This window comes from Rhamphochromis sp. 'chilingali' (genome assembly GCF_963969265.1).
Source record: "Rhamphochromis sp. 'chilingali' genome assembly, chromosome: 8".
NCBI classification, from domain to species: domain Eukaryota; kingdom Metazoa; phylum Chordata; class Actinopteri; order Cichliformes; family Cichlidae; genus Rhamphochromis; species Rhamphochromis sp. 'chilingali'.
The window spans coordinates 27,745,253-27,763,743 of NC_137935.1; the positions used below are offsets into that span (position 1 = coordinate 27,745,253).

The 18,491-nt window shown below is 44.2% G+C and overlaps 1 protein-coding gene across 12 annotated transcripts in view; it reads left to right on the forward strand.

Annotated features, from left to right (window-relative positions):
* Window positions 1-15,819, forward strand: part of mecom (MDS1 and EVI1 complex locus) — a 125,448-nt gene extending 109,629 nt beyond the window's left edge. For 5 of the 12 annotated variants that reach the window (XM_080889561.1, XM_080889567.1, XM_080889565.1 and 2 more), the window contains 10 exons: window positions 2,039-3,425; window positions 3,607-3,697; window positions 5,117-5,143; window positions 8,370-8,536; window positions 8,810-8,887; window positions 10,362-10,531; window positions 11,582-11,726; window positions 13,509-13,754; window positions 13,867-14,059; window positions 14,213-15,819. In XM_080889561.1, the coding sequence (XP_080745687.1) occupies window positions 2,039-3,425; window positions 3,607-3,697; window positions 5,117-5,143; window positions 8,370-8,536; window positions 8,810-8,887; window positions 10,362-10,531; window positions 11,582-11,726; window positions 13,509-13,754; window positions 13,867-14,059; window positions 14,213-14,347 (2,639 nt within the window). In that variant the 3' untranslated portion in view covers window positions 14,348-15,819. The remainder of the gene's footprint in view (window positions 1-2,038; window positions 3,426-3,606; window positions 3,698-5,116; window positions 5,144-8,369; window positions 8,537-8,809; window positions 8,888-10,361; window positions 10,532-11,581; window positions 11,727-13,508; window positions 13,755-13,866; window positions 14,060-14,212) is intronic. The other 7 variants (XM_080889566.1, XM_080889569.1, XM_080889571.1 and 4 more) reach the window with 3 other exon arrangements.
* The last annotated feature ends 2,672 nt before the right edge of the window (window positions 15,820-18,491 follow it).

Consider the following 18,491-nt stretch of genomic DNA (forward strand, 5'->3'; position numbering starts at 1 on the left):
AGTGCACGCAGTGTGTCAAGGATGCGTGCATACAAGCTTTTGTATGAACGGGAAGCACCCAGAGGTGCTGGGTTGTTAATTCCCACACTCAAGTGAACATTATTTATCTGCTGCACTTTTCACAGGAGCATGTTTATAATATTTTGTTTTTCAGTTTATTAAGCGCTGAAGAATACGCACATGTGGTGAATCCTGCCCCACAGTGTGAGTGTGATGCGTATGTTCTCAGGATGTAAATGTCACAAGAACTAAACTGAGTCAAAGGGCTTTTTTCTTCCAGTCTGCTCAGGCTATGTGGGCGTACTTGTATTTAAAAAAATATAGTCACAAGGAGAGATCATTAATAGCTCTTGTTCCTTCTTTTTTTGGCTAAAATTTAAAATTTCAAGCAAATTTAAAATACAAATTCTTTAGTGTTCTTTTAAACAGTTTAAAATGGCCTAACACACCCATGGTGATGATTAGGTAACGCTTAGAGAAACTGAGAAACTGCTGTTTCATGTCACAGTGCTAGACGTCAGCTTCATTGGTTAAATTGACTGAAAGGTCTGGGCTCAGGGAATTTTTTTTCTTCTCCTTCTCCTTCCTCTGCTGCTGCTTCTTCTTCTTCTTCTTCATTAGCCTGGCTGTGTCCAAAAAAGCTTAGCCACAAATACCCTTATTTTAATTTATTTTTCTGGTTCCTGAAAATTCACCTTTTTTTTTCTTCTTTTTTTTAAATATAGGATTACATTCACTCCTGGCTTGAACTTTCCCATTTGGAGTTCCTCTGGGATGTTTATTCAAATGTGCTTCCAAAATGCTTTTTTTTCCTGTTCTCCCTCTCCATCTCCTTGAATTGCCTCTTGTGCACCTTGAGGCTGGAAAGCATCCAAAGTATGCAGAAGTGAAACCACAGTGTGAGCCTAACCACTTCCTTATCCTCGTTTAGAAGATCTAATAACAATATGAGCTAAATCAATCATCCAGAAATCCTTCTTACTGCTTTCCTAAAAGTGTAGGGTGAACACAAGCTGCAATCCACAAAATCCATAGTGTGGGAGGGGTGTGACAAAGAGGGACATCTTCTGCATGACAGAAGTTCAGAGACACAAAACTGAAAAGCACAACCAAAATAGCATATGATGGGTTACTATTCCCACTATTAAATCATCCATTTACAATAGAAATAGCTGACAGATTAATACTGACCAACAGATACCATCAGATGGTGGATTTTTTGTTGGGTGTTGTCATTGTATGTCTCCGGAGACAGACTGACTGACAGGCAGGCATAGAGAGTGTAGCTGTTGACTGTGGGAAGGTCAGTAAGCGCAGGATGACAGAGCCAACTATGGGGACAAGGTGAGGGGGCTGAGGGGGTGACTAGAGAGGCCCAGAGAGAGGGGGGGTGGGGGGGTGGGGGGGAAGCAGCAGAGGACGTGAGACCTGTCCCTGGGAACCGGACTGCAGGATAGGATTCATTCAACTCCACTTCCTTCTCAAACTTAAAATAGAGCCATTGTACTGAATGAGGCTGAGAATGTGTGTGCGTTTGTGTGTGTGTGTAGCTTTATGCCTGTGTGTGTCTGTGTGTGTGATTACAATTTCGTTGCGGTGTGTGTGGATATTTTGTGAATGTGACTGCATGTACACATGTGTGTCTCTGTGTGATTGTTTATGGACTCCCTGGGAGCGTCCCTGGAAGGACAATGGGGCTGGAGATGCCTGGGAATTTGGTTTGATGTGCAGCTGATGAGTGGCAGCGAGTGACTCACACCATCAACCAAATAGATTCTCTGACAATTCCAGGATCTGGACACACCTCTTCTTTTCTGTTCTGCTGGAACATTGTCAGAGTATTGATGGGAACACAAGTGTATCACTCATGCTGCATTTCCTCTGCCTTTGCTTCAGCCGGCCTGAAGCATAGAAATGTCATATTAAATTATGTAATTTTGGTGTGTATGTGCATGAGGAGTTGGGAGGGGTGGAGGGGTGGGGGTTCAGTTCATGTCAGAGGCTGATGCAATCTATGCTTGTCTCTGTTTCCCTACAGGTGAAGTCTGCCACAAGTCCTACACCCAGTTCTCTAACCTTTGCCGCCACAAACGCATGCACGCTGACTGCCGCACACAGATCAAATGTAAGGACTGTGGGCAAATGTTCAGCACCACCTCTTCCCTCAACAAGCACCGGCGCTTCTGTGAAGGGAAGAACCACTTCACAGCAGGAGGGCTGTTTGCCCAGGGTATGCCACTCCCTGGGGCCCCCGGCTTGGACAAATCAGCTCTTGCAATGGGTCACAGCAGTGCAGGACTTGCTGATTATTTTGGGGCTAGCCGACATCACAGCGGACTTACGTTCCCTGCTGCCCCAGCATTTCCTTTCAGCTTCCCTGGCCTGTTCCCCTCTGGACTTTATCACCGGCCGCCACTCATTCCTGCCACAACTTCTCCTGTCAGACAGCCATCCCACGCACCTGTTGCTGGACCTGGAGTAGAGCTGAGCAAGAGTCCTTTGCTGCCTCCAAGCCCTGGTGCTCAGGAGTCTCAAGAACTTCTCAAAGCTCTCCGCAAAGACGGCGGTTCACCTGGAAGTCAAATGCCAGTGTCAGACAGCCAGGGCTCATCCTATACCAAGCAAAAGAACAAGCAGAGTGACCAGTCTGAAAGCAGCGACCTGGATGATGTCAGCACACCCAGTGGAAGTGATCTAGAGAGCACGTCAGGCTCCGAGCTCGAAAGCGACATGGACAGTGAGAGGGAGAGGGGGGCTGCTCGAGAAAACGGAAAAGGTCCAAAGAGGAAGGCCAGTGAAGGAGGCCCTCAAAGCCCCGGCCTGATGGGCAGCAGCGCTGCTAAAGACTTTCCAGGCCCTTCCCTCATCCCGTCCCCGCTGGACGAACACACAGCTGTAACAGGAGCTGTGAATGACTCTATTAAGGCCATTGCCTCAATTGCCGAGAAGTATTTTGGCTCCACTGGGCTAGCTGGCCTACAGGACAAGAAGGTTGGGTCTCTTCCCTATCCTTCTATGTTTCCACTGCCTTTCTTCCCAGCGTTCTCCCCTCCGGTTTACCCCTTCCCAGACAGAGACCTCAGAACTGCAGGCCTGAAGGGGGAGCCACAATCACCTGCAGATGACTGCAAGAAGGCCCAAGGGAAGTCTTCATCCGAGTCCCCATTTGACCTCACCACCAAGCGAAAGGAGGAAAAGTTAGCATCCTTTGCATCTTCCAAACCAGAAATGGCCCAATCTATGGGTCAGGATCAGCCACTAGATTTGAGCCTTGGGGCCAGGGGCCGTGGGCGTAATCCAAGAGAGGAGGAGACGAAAAAGAATCCAAATTACGAAGAGGAGAAAGGAGTGGTGGAGATCCCAAAAGCAGACACTTCCTTACAACATGCTAGGCCCACCCCTTTCTTCATGGACCCCATCTATAGGTATTGTTATTACCAGTAACTCTCTAAGCCTTTATTTAGTTAAATAACAGTATTTAAAAAATGTAATTACTTCTATATGCTGCAAATGTGCATACAGATTTGCAAAGATTGTCAGTTATTTTGTAAAACTGAATATAATCTCACTGATAACCACTAAGAGCTAATAGAAATCTACTATTAGCAGGGTTGAGAAGAGGAGAATGAGCGATCCGTTTGAGACTCTGAAAGACAAGTACATGCGACCCGCTCCGGGCTTCCTTTTCCATCCACAGGTAGGTTTAAACTATGGCTTTCATAGGAATTGGGGAAATTTGGGAAAGGATGCATACCGGGTACAACATAAAGGATTAAATATTGCATTCTTACGAGTTCAGCAGCTCTTTACTCTTTTAGTTATTTAAGTTGATGATTTAGATGCCTATACTGCCCTAATTTATAAGGGTACGAGTTTCATCACAGCTGTCATGGGTCTTGCCATCAAACAATGGCACAATTCAAGCTTACAAGTCCACTCTTGGCCTCCTATGTACACAGCAGTGACAGCAACATGTAATTTAACCAACCAGTGCATATTATGATTCTTTCTACAAAGAGCTTTTATCCTTAATGGTTATCACAGACTGACCAGACTGGATTAATGAGGATTAGCATATGACTCTAGTTTTACCCAAGCTACTGCCTGTTAAGCCCGCTGCTGGCTCCCCGAAACAGATGTGTTTCGGAAAGAAAGGCCACTTTGTGACACATCTTCCTATAATATGTCTTTGATTACAATATAAAAAAAATGATATGCTCTTAAAGCAACGGTTTCTGCCCCTGGGTTTTCTGTGCCAGTATTTCCAGCGTGAGGCTCCATTTAACGGGTATGTGTCCATGCGTGCACACGGGTCTGTGTGTATGCATGTCGATGACATGTTGCATTGACGTTCATTTGTTCAATCTTCCCCCGCGGGTGAAAACGGTCTGCTGGAAAGTGAAAACACCACTTTCTCAGGCACATGATTTTTTTTCTCTCTTTTCTGGCTGTTTCAGGCCTGGTTTTTACAGGCTGTTTCATTTGTCTGATTTATGTCCCCTGTCCAGACTGCTGCATGGGTCCAGCCTGCAGCAGCCACATGGCCGTCCCACATGCCTTAATGAGGTGTCCTATCAGTAGAAACACTAACTGAGTGCTTAGGCCATCTTTATAACTTTATGATGTCTGGACACACAAATCATTCCCGCAAATACCAGACCAGGGTAGGTCTCAGCCAGACCAGGCGATGGGCTGTTCCACGTACTTTTGAGGTTTGTTTTCAGTCACCTGAGTCACTCTTGAGCAATATATTAAAAGAGAGCTTGCAAAGCTGAGGGGGCTGGAAGTTCTTTCAACCTTTAGTGATTCAGCTTTTTATTTCCTGGCAGGAAATTTTACTGCTAGCCAATACTGGCTTAGATTACATACTGGAATTGAATTTGTACCCTTCTATAATGAGCTTATTGAACACCAGGAAGTGTTGGAAACTATAAGAGCCTCATATAATTCCAGCGCCATAACTCCGTAGATAGGCAGCTCATTGCTCATTCAAAGTTAATTGCACCAAGGCCCATCATCCCTTCTGTACCCATGTGTGTCCAATCAAAAGCTGTTGATTCATGCGCCACTTTCTGGTTCTGACTGCTTTCTCTTTTCCTTCTCTTCCGCCCCTCAGTTTCATTTGCCAGATCAGAGAACTTGGGTAAGTTCCTCTCAAACATACAGTTTTGCCATGTGTCCGTACGTCAAGCAAACAAACCCTATCCCACAATTAATGCACGAGCTGCGAAACAGTTTGCAACTGACATCACCCAGTATTCGCATGGCTTTGGCCTGTCACACTCACACACTGACTCGACTGCTCAGAGACAATAAAAAGAAATTTCATATCAGTGTTTATAATGTTTAACATACTATGGTATGTGTATCCAAGCCTTTTTGATTTGTTTACATCTTTCGATCTTGATGTATCTTTACTTCTAACATGAAAGTGTTTCAGTGGGGATTTCCAACTGAGCTACACCCTTTCCATGCACCAGCCCTGAATATATGTTTGCTTATTTGGAGAATGAAGCAGACCTCTTGCAAATGGGCATGGGGGGAGGGGGGATGAGTGGAACGTGGGGTGGTGAGTGGTCTTTAGGGGTGCTGCTTTACATCACCAAGAGGGTAACAGTCTCTTTGGGACACTGGCGGGGGGAGCGGGAGGTTAGTTCCTCCCTCTAAACATCTGGTTCCCGATAAAGATCAACAAATGAGAATGCATCTCGCTAATTAGGGCCCTAACAGCATCACTGACATCTGAAGATAGCCAATCAACTGCTGGTCCCAGAGTGGTGCTACAGAAACAAGCAAGTTTACAGATGCATACACACTGCCCAGAGGGAGGGATAGGGGGGTTTTAGTAGGGGTGTGTGTCTGTATGTGTGTGTGTGTGGTTGAATGTACATGCGGGTAGATCAAAATGTCGAACATTTCGCACGCAATATTTCCAAGTGAGCCTGACTCGACATCCATAAAATCATTTCAGTGTTTGAAGTGTAACATGGAGCTGACTGATGGTCACTTGTCTATTGGACTGGACGTGTGAGTCATTTGCCGTGTCCCCGCACACAAGTTATTTGGCAAGGAAAATCTCCTTTTTGGAGCATTTAGTGAAAATTTTTTTAAATTGCAGCAACGGATTTAAAGAACAGTTGTGATGAGTTTTTTTTTTTATCATGTCAAGTAGTCAGTATGCAAAGAAAATATACCCCGCCATGTATATTTTTTCATATAAAAAGAGACGAGTCTTAACAGAGAGCAGCCGCATGAGTAGACTGAGGTGGGATCAGAATTCCCCAGTAGATGGAGCCAAGATGGAGTAGCTTTCAGCTCTAAAAATGTCTTATCGAACAGGTTCGATACTGCCGACAGCTTTAGGGGCCCTAATGTTCCCAGGAGTTATGGCTTCTCATTGAGCAGTGCAGACAAACTGAGCATTCATTCCAGTTTCTGAAAAGAGCCCAATGAAATACATTCAAAAGAAATATGAAAGCATTTCACCTCCCTCTTGCCTATCTTTCAGCCCGTCCCCCCCTTCTTTTCTCACTTCCTCGCCTTCTCTTTCTCTCTTCTCTCCCACTTGGTCTCTCTTTTGCCTTTGATTCATGGCGTGTAGCACTGGCATATTCATAATCAAACAGACCTGACACTCCACATCCTCCCTCAGTGGGAACGCCGACGGCTGCGGCAGGAACTTTACACTCGGCCGTCACTCCTAATCAGCCACTCCCAACACCCGACTCCACTGCCATCCATCAGCCATCAGTCCTTCTCTCTCCGGACTCTGTTTTGCCTTTTCTTACTTTCTTGTTTGCACGCTTTTTTTCCTCCCTCTTTGTCTCTCTTTCTTCCATTCCCCCTCCCCACCCCCCCTCCTCTATCATCTAGTCCTTCATCATGCTTCTTCTCCAATTCTCGTGCTCTGTTTCTTTTCCCTCAGTCTCCTCGATCTTGGCGTGAAGCCTGAGAGTGACAGGGGGTGAAAGCAGGAGATGGAATGTCAAAGTCGGAGCAGGGCTCTGGTGGAGGACCCGAATCACCATTGATTTGTTGCCTTATTGAAATAAGAAAGAGAAACAGGCTGAAAATTCAATACAGGCAAAATAATGCAAATGTGTGAGTCTGCTAAAAAAAAGAAAACTTTGTAAGGGTGTGTGTGTGTGTGTGCGTGTTTGTGTGTGTGTGTGTGTGTGTGTGTGCGTGTGCGTGTGCGTGTGCGTGTGTGTGTGTGTGTGTGTGTGAGATGGCCTGTCAAGCCCTGCGGCCTACTGAGACCCCTGCCCCTCCCTCTCCTCCTCCCTCTAGTTCTCCCTTCACTCCCCCTCCAGCCCCCCGCTCCTCCCCCATCCCGCCCCTCTCAGCACAGCGATATCATTATTACCCGTGTCTGGCCCTTGATCAGTAATGTCAACATCTTTCATATTGACGAATGTGCTGTCTGCCCGCATTGTGCACAGAATGGTTTACAGCCCGGCAGTGGACATGAATCACTCCTCTGCCACACACACACACAAACACGCACACACAGACAGATACACACTAAGCATGTGCAATCACATGCAACGGACATGCCTGTAAGCACACACATTTTGCACACACACAAATACATTACAGGAACATTCCTCACTCTCTCACACAAATATATTTTCCGTTTTTTACACACACTGAAGGTAGTTAATCAACTACGACCACCATGCAGCTCATAGTTTCTCATTCATATACATACATGAGCGCACATACACACACGGATATCTCCCCGGAGAGTATCCGATGAAAGTAAAGGTTCAGCTTCATTAGCAGATTGGCTGCAGTCCTCCTATGTGCGTGTGCGTGTGTGTTTATCTGCCTACTGTACATGCATGTTTGGAACAGAACAAGCAATGGCTTAATTTAACATTCACAGCTGCACACCTGCTCGCCACTAGCCATGAATGGAAGCGAACTGGTTTTCATTTTTCGGCAAAGTTATGAATCAGTTTCCAGTGTTCTTGTCATGCACATACAGGAATTTGACCTTGTGATGTATGAATTATTCATGAGCGTCATAATGAGAATTCTCCTTCGGCACTTGTTTGACTTTTCAACTGTTTTTTGCCTGTAAACAAGACTCATTACTCAAACGATGTGAGCGAATCTATATAGAAAGTAGGTTCTCTATTAAGAAAAATCCATAACTCTTTGGCTTATGTGCTTAATGTAAAGAATGTGGGATTTCTGTGCTTCTTAGGTATTGTCAGTTTTTGCATTTTTATTGCATCTGGCAATCAGAAACCAAAACACGCTGAATGTGTTGTCTCAAAATCTTGTTTATGAAAAGTCAGATTTCATTTCTTCTTAGCTGACATGGCCCCTCACTCTGTCCTTCCTTTTTCCTATCTCTTCAGATGACTGCAATCGAGAACATGGCAGAGAAGCTGGAAACGTTTGGCTCCTTGAAGCCAGAGCCTGGTGACCTGCTGCGCTCGGTTCCCTCCATGTTTGACTTCAGAGCTCCGCCCTCGGCGCTTCCCGACACGCTACTGCGCAAGGGAAAGGAGCGCTACACATGCAGGTAACTAAAGCCCCTAGTTTGGCTTGTATTTTTCACTTTTAAGTCAGTCATAAATTATTTTTTTAATAGTTTTTAGTAGTCTCTGCAGTTTTTCTTTCTTTTTCCTTTCTCAGAATATTTTCTTGTAAATCTTGTCTGAGACTGGTGTGCGTTTTGTGGGTAGTTTTTTGTTTTTATATGGTTGTGTTTTAGTAAGAACACATTGCAGTAAGAATTCCTGTTCTTTTTTTGGAAGCACTTAAAAATTGCAAAATGTTATGTACTCCTTTATAGATACTGTGGAAAAATATTCCCTCGCTCTGCCAACCTGACACGCCACCTGAGGACTCACACAGGAGAGCAACCGTATAGGTAAGAGCATTTTTTACGGGCTCCTCGTGTTTTTTTACTTTGCGATTGTATCCCTCAACCTATCCTTACTTAGCTCTAAAAGTCTGCAGGCACATAATTGTCCAGTCAAAAATCCGATTTGCACCATAGCCGATTAACACCCCATGAAAAAGAGCTGCTTTTCTCCCCTCACACATATGAGTGAAAGCAGGGCACACACTTTCACACAGTGTACTCTGAGCCACACATACAGACAGCACAACTCATTTGTTAACAGCATGTGGATGTTTTCCCAGGGATTTCTTATCTACAGTTAGAACAGAGTTTATGTGTGTTTTCTTATGCCATTAAAGGCCTGGAATAATTATACTACTGCTAAACAATTTGCCTGATGAAAAATGGCGTCCATCGCCTGGGTGAAAGGGGAGGTTTGGGGGGATTTGGGTTGTTGAGGAGCACAGGCAGATGTCCACACCCGGCAGCTGTGGTCACAGAGTGATCTACAACAACTTTGGCTACTCCAAATAGAGGCTTACATCCCATCTAAACAGTTATTCCCATCTTATTCCAGAAATCGTGGTTAAAAAAATAGTAATTTTAGCTCTTAGTGATTTTTTTTTTTCCATTTTGGAAGCTTTGTTTAAAGGCTCCCCTTTCTGCTCCTATCAGCCCAGCAGATTTTTCCAGGTGCATCTGAAGTACTAGTTACAATACAACAGTGGTCCAGTACCCATGCAAAAATTAATTCTGAAGACTTACTACATTTGGATGCCTCGGTGCTTGGCTTTGTAGTTACTAAGGTAGAGGAATTTTGGCCCAAAGTTCGGAAGGGGCCTGCTGACCACAGGGGAGAGAGAAAGACAGATGCAGGCCTCTACTGCCCCAGCCTGATAGCCTGCACTCTACATGCTGGCATGCCATTAAAGATCACCGCCTTTTATTGTAATTTTTTGTGGAGATAACCGGGGGGGAGGGTTCCTGAGGGACAGCCAATCGAGCGAACTAATTCCACAAGAAGAAAAGATGTAATCTTCTCGTATAATTTTGCATGAAGAAACTTGGCAGGAGCTCCTAATTTTTGCAGGGCTCAAACCAAATCTGTTGCGTGCTTATTTTGTGAGAGAAGAATGCAATTTTATTGCGCTGGCTGGAGATAAGAGGCAGAGCTGTTTCACCTTAAACAAGCTCCTCCATCATGTCTGGGACTGTGGGACTGCTGGGACTGTCTGTATGAGCATGTGTGTGTGTGTGTGTGTGTGTGTGTGTGTGTGTGTGTGTGTGTGTGTGTGTGTGTGTGTGTGTGTGTGTGTGTGTGTGTGTGTGTGTGTGTGGTGTCCTACATTATGTATCCCATTATGTTTCCCCACATAACAAACCGCAGGTTCCTGATTCATTATGCAGTACAGTTGTATTTATGACCAGCGGCATGTGCGTTTTGATGTTTTCTTCATTTAATTACTGAGCTAAACGAAAGGCATTTACTTTCTTTCTGCAGGTGTAAGTACTGTGACCGCTCCTTCAGCATCTCCTCCAACCTACAGCGTCACATTCGCAACATCCACAACAAGGAGAAGCCGTTTAAGTGCCACCTGTGCGACCGCTGCTTCGGTCAGCAGACAAACCTGGATCGCCACCTCAAAAAGCACGAGAACGGCAATCTGTCAGGTGTGTAGCAAGTTTTGTAGACCGTGGACATATATATATATATATATATATATATATATATATATATATATATATATATATATATATATATATATATATATATATATATATATATATATATTTTGTAATAAGATACAATAATCAAGCTACTTTTTCTTTTTTTTTCTTTCCGTATTATCAGAGAAAATGAGAGCAGCATTTGCTGACTCCTTAGATTCATCAATCATTCCACTGCATAGCATAAAACAAAATATACTCCTGATCGAGAGAATCTCAGAGGCTGAGAAATTAAATTATATAAATCTGTCATCGACCTCTGCAACAACAGCACAAAATATTTTTGAATGAGCTGCTTTCATCAGCAGCACAGCTCACAGCTTATGGGTTGAGAGGTTGCATCACTCTGACTCTGAATCAGCAGAACGAGCAGTGACACCTGGCCAGGAGCCGACAGCAGCGGGCCTAAGAGGAGGTCGCCACTTAATCAGACACAATGAGCAATCCATCAAATGCAAATCAATTATCTGTCAAGCTTTCCTTTTTTCGGCATTAAATAATATATTCCCCCCACTCAACACAAAACACAAACACTATGGACTAATAATACTTTGTAGAAAAATTCTTTCTCCACAGTTTATATAATAAAACCATAGCGTCTTAAGCTTTCGGCTTTTGTATCATTACTAGCATTCAGTGGGGCCAAGTATACTCAGATGTCACATAAATTTATTTTAAACTGTCTTAAGGTCTCAAAAAATGACAAATAGAGTGAAGAATCCATATCCATTCATACAAGCACTTTCTTTTTCTATACAAAGTGCGACTTGGGGTTCAGTAACTTGCCCATGGATACAGCCAGGGATCAAACCCCCATCCTTCTAAAGCACGATTCATATTTTCCTCAGTGATGTAATGTAGATACAGATACAGATGTCACACTGACAGACTGACAAACAAAACATGTCTTTTACGGCATACTTTCATCCTTAAAACAGTTTGGGGGCATCAAGTTCAAACACATGATGACTGGAATGTATTTTCTTTCTATAGGAACTGCAATGTCGTCCCCACAGTCTGAACTGGACAGCAGCAGCGCCATACTGGATGACAAAGAGGACTCTTATTTCAACGAAATAAGAAATTTTATCAGCAACACAAGCCAGAACCAGACATCACCGGACCCCTCAGAGGAAGGGTGAGAGCAGCTTTATGTGGTGATACGTGCCCGTCTTTCCTCCTATTTCTACTTCTACAAGGAGATGGTTGTTTCTTGGCCTGGAGGGCCCGAGCTGATTCAAAAATAAATAATTAAAAGATAGGGAAAAAACAGATGAAGGGTGATCTTTTGAAAAGATACTGGTAAATCTACATTAGATTGAATATGTATTAACTGTGTGGGATTTACACACACACACAAAATATATATACAATAATGTGTCGACCACTATCCACCATTTTTAGACATCCAATTTCATACCTTCCAGCCAGGCTTTGTTAATAACAATCGCATCATTTTGGGGGGTCTGGAGTAAAGAACTCTTATCTGCGATGACATTTAAGATTTGGAAAAGTGAGCAAGCTCTTTAAATCAATTGCCTCTTGACCACATGTAGGAAAAGATATCAATATACATGCAACTTCATCTGGGCTTTATGCAAACAAATTCTTGTAGCTGTGATCAGATCGGATAACAGTTGCGAGGTCTACTCTGGTCCCTGAGTTTGTTTTCACGCGCCCCATGTTGGTTTGATCACTGGAGGCCCGATAGAGATCTCGCAGACTAGCTCGTGATTGAGCAGAAGGCCTGTGAGAGCAGGGCCGAGCGGTAGAGTGTCAGAGGGACGGGAGGCAGGAGGGGTAGTGCAGCAGTTAGAGGACCACATCTGGAACCAACATGTCTGCCTACAGGAAGAGGGTAGAGGGGGTGGGGTCAAAGGGTCGGCTTGTGTTTCCTTTCAAAGTGCTGCACTGCTGACTGCTTCTGATAGATACTTTATCCCCAGCAAATTACCACGTTTGAAAGCGTAATTAGCGAATCTGTTTTCTTAATCACAGAGTTCTCACTCCCTCTTTTGGAGCTAGTTCTTCCTTGCAGCCCTGAATACCACCTGAACTCTCCACTCTGACGAGAACACTGCTGACGGTACAACATTATCAGTTCCTGAAATCTGAGACAAAACGACGCAAATCCTTTTTGTGCTAAAATCGAATACGGTGTAATTACCTCTCTCCCCCTCTCAAACGTATCCCTTTTAAATCCAGTGCGGCTATGCTGTTTATAAGCATTCTATAATTATGTGGTGTTGTGCTTGATGTGTTGTGTTTCCTATGAATCTCCTTCTCCCCCGTTCAATTTTCAGTCCCCTTCTCTGAATCCTTTGTGCAAGAAATGGCATATTTGGGAGCTGACGAAAGATGTCCCAGAGTGTAATTAGTGAATCAGTCTTAATGTGGTTCCAGATGATTTACCAAATGGCGGTTTCCTGTGGCACTGAAACAGAGGGACAGATTAAGACTCAGGCAGTTTGGATAGCTGGCCTTTTCCCTCTCCACAGGGATAGAGGAATGGGCTGGTTGGCAGCGCTCTCATAACTCTCCCACCAAATGGGGCTGTCAGCTAAATATTTTGCCTATTAGATGAATACGAGATAGTAGGGAAAATAAACAAGGAGAGAGGCAGAGCACTCCATTTAAGTGCTGCAATGATCAACCCAGTGCTGCTGTGCCCAAAGGGGCCTCAAAGCCTTGATGACAAATGGGATTCCGGCTCTGCTCAATTCCAGCTGCCCTGTTCTGCCTCACATCAGTTCATCTACAAACACTGGAAGAATTCCTTAATCACACTGCATATTTTCTCAAAAACAGAATGAGTATATGAATAACATAATTCAGCCAACAGGGTGGATGTTTCATTTCTTCAACCTTAAATGCCTACTGCGTTGAACAAGCCTCATGAACTAATGTTCCTGATCTGCAGGCTAAATGGCGGTCCATTTGAAGAAGAAAAGCCACTGATGGCCAGCCATAGGTCACATGACCTGGAAGATGAGGAAGCGGAAGAGTTAGGTGCGGATGAAGAAGAAGGGGAGGAGCCTAGCAACACCCCTGAAAAATCAGAAAGCAAGGTGCTCCAAAGCGACCTCGATGATCCCATCATACAAGACGAAATGGACTTGAGTGAGCCAAATGACTTGAATCTCAGCTGTAAAACTTCTCCAAGGAGGTAATTTGACACAAGGTTGCAGCTCCAAAACAAAATGCATCACTTTAAATACGATGCTTTGAAGTCAAAAGTATCCTGGCAGCTTTTAACTGATGTTTGCCATGACTTTCAGGTATAAAGACGAGGAGGAGCAGAGCAGCTACTCAGCCTTGGATCACATCCATCGCTTTACTGAAATGCGCAAGCTGGACGAGAGCGAACTGAGTGACGGAGATGGGGATGGGGATGAGGAGGACGGCTCATTTGGTTCCCCATCTCTGACTGAGGCAGTCAAACAGCCGCTCTTTAGGAAATCAAAGTCTCAGGTAGATAAAGATGCGCGCGCGCACACACACACACACACGCGCGCGCGAGTACGCTTAGATACAGACAATCCATATACACGATTATCTGCAGTGTACTTAATGTTTTTTATGTAAATAATATAGTAAATTGTAATCCACCCCTTACTCCTTCAGGCTTATGCCATGATGCTGTCCCTGGCTGAAAAGGACACTCTTCACCCAGCTACCCACACCCCAGCCACCATGTGGCACAGTCTGGCACGGGCTGCCGCTGAATCCAGTGCCATCCAATCCCTCAGCCATGTATGATGACACCTCTTTGCACCTACCTTTTCAGCTCTCAACCCGACCCTGATCCACCTATGGCACTGGCAGTCCACTGCAGGGGCTATTTTGCAGGAATCCCTGATTGTCCACAGAGTGACTGCTGAGCAGGAACCACAGCCCACCCGACTGCTGAGTGAGGCGCCTTACCCCCAAAACACGGCAACTGCCCATGCAAAATCCATCCCAACCCAAGCCCCCCCCCCCAAAAAAAAATATTCCTCCAGCAGATAGAGAGCAAAAATGTCCCTCTGAGACCCTAAAATTGATTTGTTACATTGACACCAACCAGGATGTGGTGAAAATAATAATGCTAAAGTAATAATAGCCGTATTTATTCTTCTGAATTTCTATGTTTTGCACAGCAAAGGCAGCTGAAAGTTGTGGGAAGTGGATATGCTGATTTGTCGTCACTCGACTGAATTTTCTGGCCGGCACATACAAAGCAAGAAGAACATTTTACACCGAGAGTAACGCTGGTGGCGTCTAAGACAGCTGGTTTCAGCCTAGCATGTTTCACAGTGTGTAAAGCATAAGAACCAGAACGAGAATTCCCTTTGAACCCCCGGAGAGATCAACAGGTGTTTCCCATGAATACATGATGATAAAACATTAAAAGGTCGGGCGAGCAACCTCGGTTCAGATGAAAATCGTTCCATGTAAGGATAGCGCTGGCGGTGCTTTAATATCACTGAACTGAACTGAAGTACAAACATAAGATAGCGATTGCTCAACTAAAATCAGGCCAGTCTCCCATCTGCATCTTTCATAGCTGTGTGTGTCTGCACAATCATAGCACTGTACACAAGTGTCTGACAACTGTTGTCCACTGCACTCCATCCTGCCCACCTGCGATGTCTGTGAAAGGATATAAATAGATTGTCTGTTTAGTGGAAGAGAAGAAAACACGACGATTTTTTTGCTTTGTTTTGTTTTGTTTAATTTACTGAAATAAGTATCCAGTGCTGAAGTTAACTGTTGTTCTGTCGAGGACATAAGTCTTTTTCAAAGCCCTTGAATCCATCCTAGTACACCAACAATACCACTAAATAGCCCGAATGCTAGTTGTTAGCTACTCCATGCTTGTGTGTCTTTCATTTTTAGACAATCACGATTTTGTTTTTCATTTTGGTTTCTGTTGGTGTTGTTGTTGTTATTTGCTGTTGTATTTTGAGAATTGTATTTATTTCTTGGCAAACTGTAGTTTGTTTACTGAATAGCACTGCTCTTAGCCCGGGCAAGGGGGAGATTCCCAGCCGGGCCAATCCCACAGTTCAATGGGGTTTGTAGATTACATTTGAGGGCCGGATAGTATTAAAACATACAATTCACTCCTTATTCTACTAATGAAATCAGTTGATGAATAGATATTACTTAGGGGTTTTTTCTATGACAATTTATTGATTCAAATGTAAAAAAAAAAAAAAAAAAAAAAAAGAAAAGAAAAAAAAGAAAAACAGTATAAGGAATTAATAATAAAAAAGCCAGGTATAATTTCTTCATAAGCGCATGATTGGTCTGATAAGATCTGTATCTGACATTTTCTACGGTTGTCTGCAAGCTTGTGTGATGTTCGGTTCATGTTAATCCCTTGTGCCAAACTTATGATAAATAACAGATTAATTTCATTTATTTTCCCGTTTTGAGGGACCAGATTTTTCTTTTTTTTTTTTTTGGTTTGTTTATTTGTTTTTTGTCGTTGTTTTTGTTTATAATCGACTTTAAAAAGTAATCAGCAAGTTGAGGTACTTTGTTTTAATGCTTTCTACAATGTAACTGTTATGCATTTCAATTCAATACTGTGGGAGGAACAACTAAGAAATAAAGGACTACAATGTGGATTGACATGTTTTCGTTTCTCTCTTTATTACTCCAGAAAATAATTTTACTCGCTCTTTGTCCGTCCATCTCCCTCGCGCCTCCTCACTCCATACAGTCCTTCTGGCTGCCCATCATTTTGACCCACGTCAAAATTTATACTAAGAGACAAGAGTCAGAACACCACCTGGTGCTTTCTTCTGGCGCTCCCATGGCCTCCAAGAGCGAGGGAGAGTCTGAACTCTGGTCCTCTTTTTTTTTTTTTTGAGGCCTTGGCTCACAAAGTGACGGAGATGCAGAGAAAAGGCTGGAGAGGGCTTGAATGTGGTAGTGGGAGCGGAGGCAGGAATGTGTCCTCTCTATTTGTGTCCGTTTGTGGGGCATGATGGATGAGGTGGGTAGATGTGATGACCTGGCTCATCGCTCAAACACTCAATAAGAGTCCCATCCTGCAGCAGGCCTCCCCATCCAGCACCCCCCTGCCCCCGTCACTGCTTGCTGCCAGCCAACGTGGGCGGACATTGTGGCTGGGAGGGTTGGAGGTTTAGTGGCCCCATTGTCCAGCGAGTAGCTCAAGTGGGGGGTTGGAGAATTGGGCATGACAGTGAAGATGGCTGGCGCTGACACTCTACATTTACAGTGCTCTTGGCACCCTAATGGATGGGTTGTTTTTCTAAGGCCCATCGTCAGCCCTCTGGGCTCTGTGGGGTGCCCAACTTTGACGAGGTCATAGTGGGTCACGCTGCATTGATGAGGTCAGTATGGGTCGTCCAGCTTTGATGAGGTCAGCGGTAGTGATCTTGCAAGCTAGGAACATAATGAAGTGACATGATATTGGTCTTGAGTATGGGTTGTGCCATCTGCACTATTGGGGACTCATTCAAGCTTATCTGACAACGGAAGTTTGTCAGCAACCAGAACACATTTGTATCTGCTGATCCAATTAAAAAAAAAGAAACTTTGAATCATTTGGAAACTGAAAAACTGACTGAGTCAGAAAATATGAATATTTACAGCTTTTTACTCACTTCTGCCAAAACCACCACCATAAGGTTAGTGAAAGTCAACCAAAGCAGTCAAGTTGTTGGCCTCAAAGCCAAAATAATGACCTGAATAAAACTATAAAGCTCTCTGGAGCTCACGGGGAACTTCAGAGCAGGATTTGAATTCTGTCTGCTTACACTTACAAAACATTTCTTTTACATTGTTCATAGTCACTGGTATCCTTTCTTAAAACAGCTTTTGTGTGCCCCCTTCACATCACCCTGGTGTTATATATGCTGCTGAAATGGCAGATATCGCATAAAAAAAAGCAATGTCTTAAGAGGCTTACTAATTAGTTACTAAGAGACTTACTAAGTGAATTAAAAATATATATGCATCAAGTTCAGAGATAATTCCAATCAATTTGCATGAGTTCAGAAAGGCAATGATGCACACTTCTGCAGGTGCAATAGAGGAAACTGCTAAACAACAGTTACACCTTGACTGCATCTGGCAACTAACTTTGCTGCAGCATTAAGCCACCAGAACCTCAGAGGTCTTGCCCCCGCTGCTATTCAAATTGCCCATGTAATTACATCACCTACATAAAAAGTTCCCCTAGACAAAAGTCCAAAGGCACTGGCTCTGGAAAGAGCACCAAAATATTATGAATGGACAGCACAGTGTATAGTTCCATTGTTCGTGGGCAGCGGAGTGACACAAGGGTGTGTTTGGCACTGGCGTGTGCACTGGTTTGATCAGTGTTGATTGGAACATGCCAGTGTCACCCATGTGTCCACTCACACTTAATCAACACACTGGGACGAGCCGCTGCCGTCATTAACCCACACCTTCTCATAAAGGGCTCAGTGTGTATCCGTGTGTGGCTGGCAAGGCCCTGGATGAATGTGTGTGTAAGTGTGTGTTTAAACAGCTAAGGAAGTGAGACAGAAGAGTGTACATTAGTCACTGCAATCAGTTTTAGTTAAATGTGAGAAGTGTGTGTGTTTCTGTTTCGCAGGGTTTAGGCCCTTAAGGTGCTGTGCCACTACAGTGTGTGTGTAGTCTGGTGGGCACTCTGTGGGCAGTGCTTCGTGGGGCTCAGAGCCACTCAGCTAATGGGGCATCTGGCACAGCCTCAGAATCCATCAGGCCTCATTACAGCTCCTGTTCAGCCACCGTCCTCTTTTTACCCCCTCCTATCTTCCCCTCCTTCTTTCGCTCCTCACCCTCAACCCTTTTTTCCTTTCCTTTTCCACCCGTCCATGCAGTCAGCCCCGTGTGGTGTGCAGTTGCCCTGCTCCGCTTGCTGGAACATACATCACAC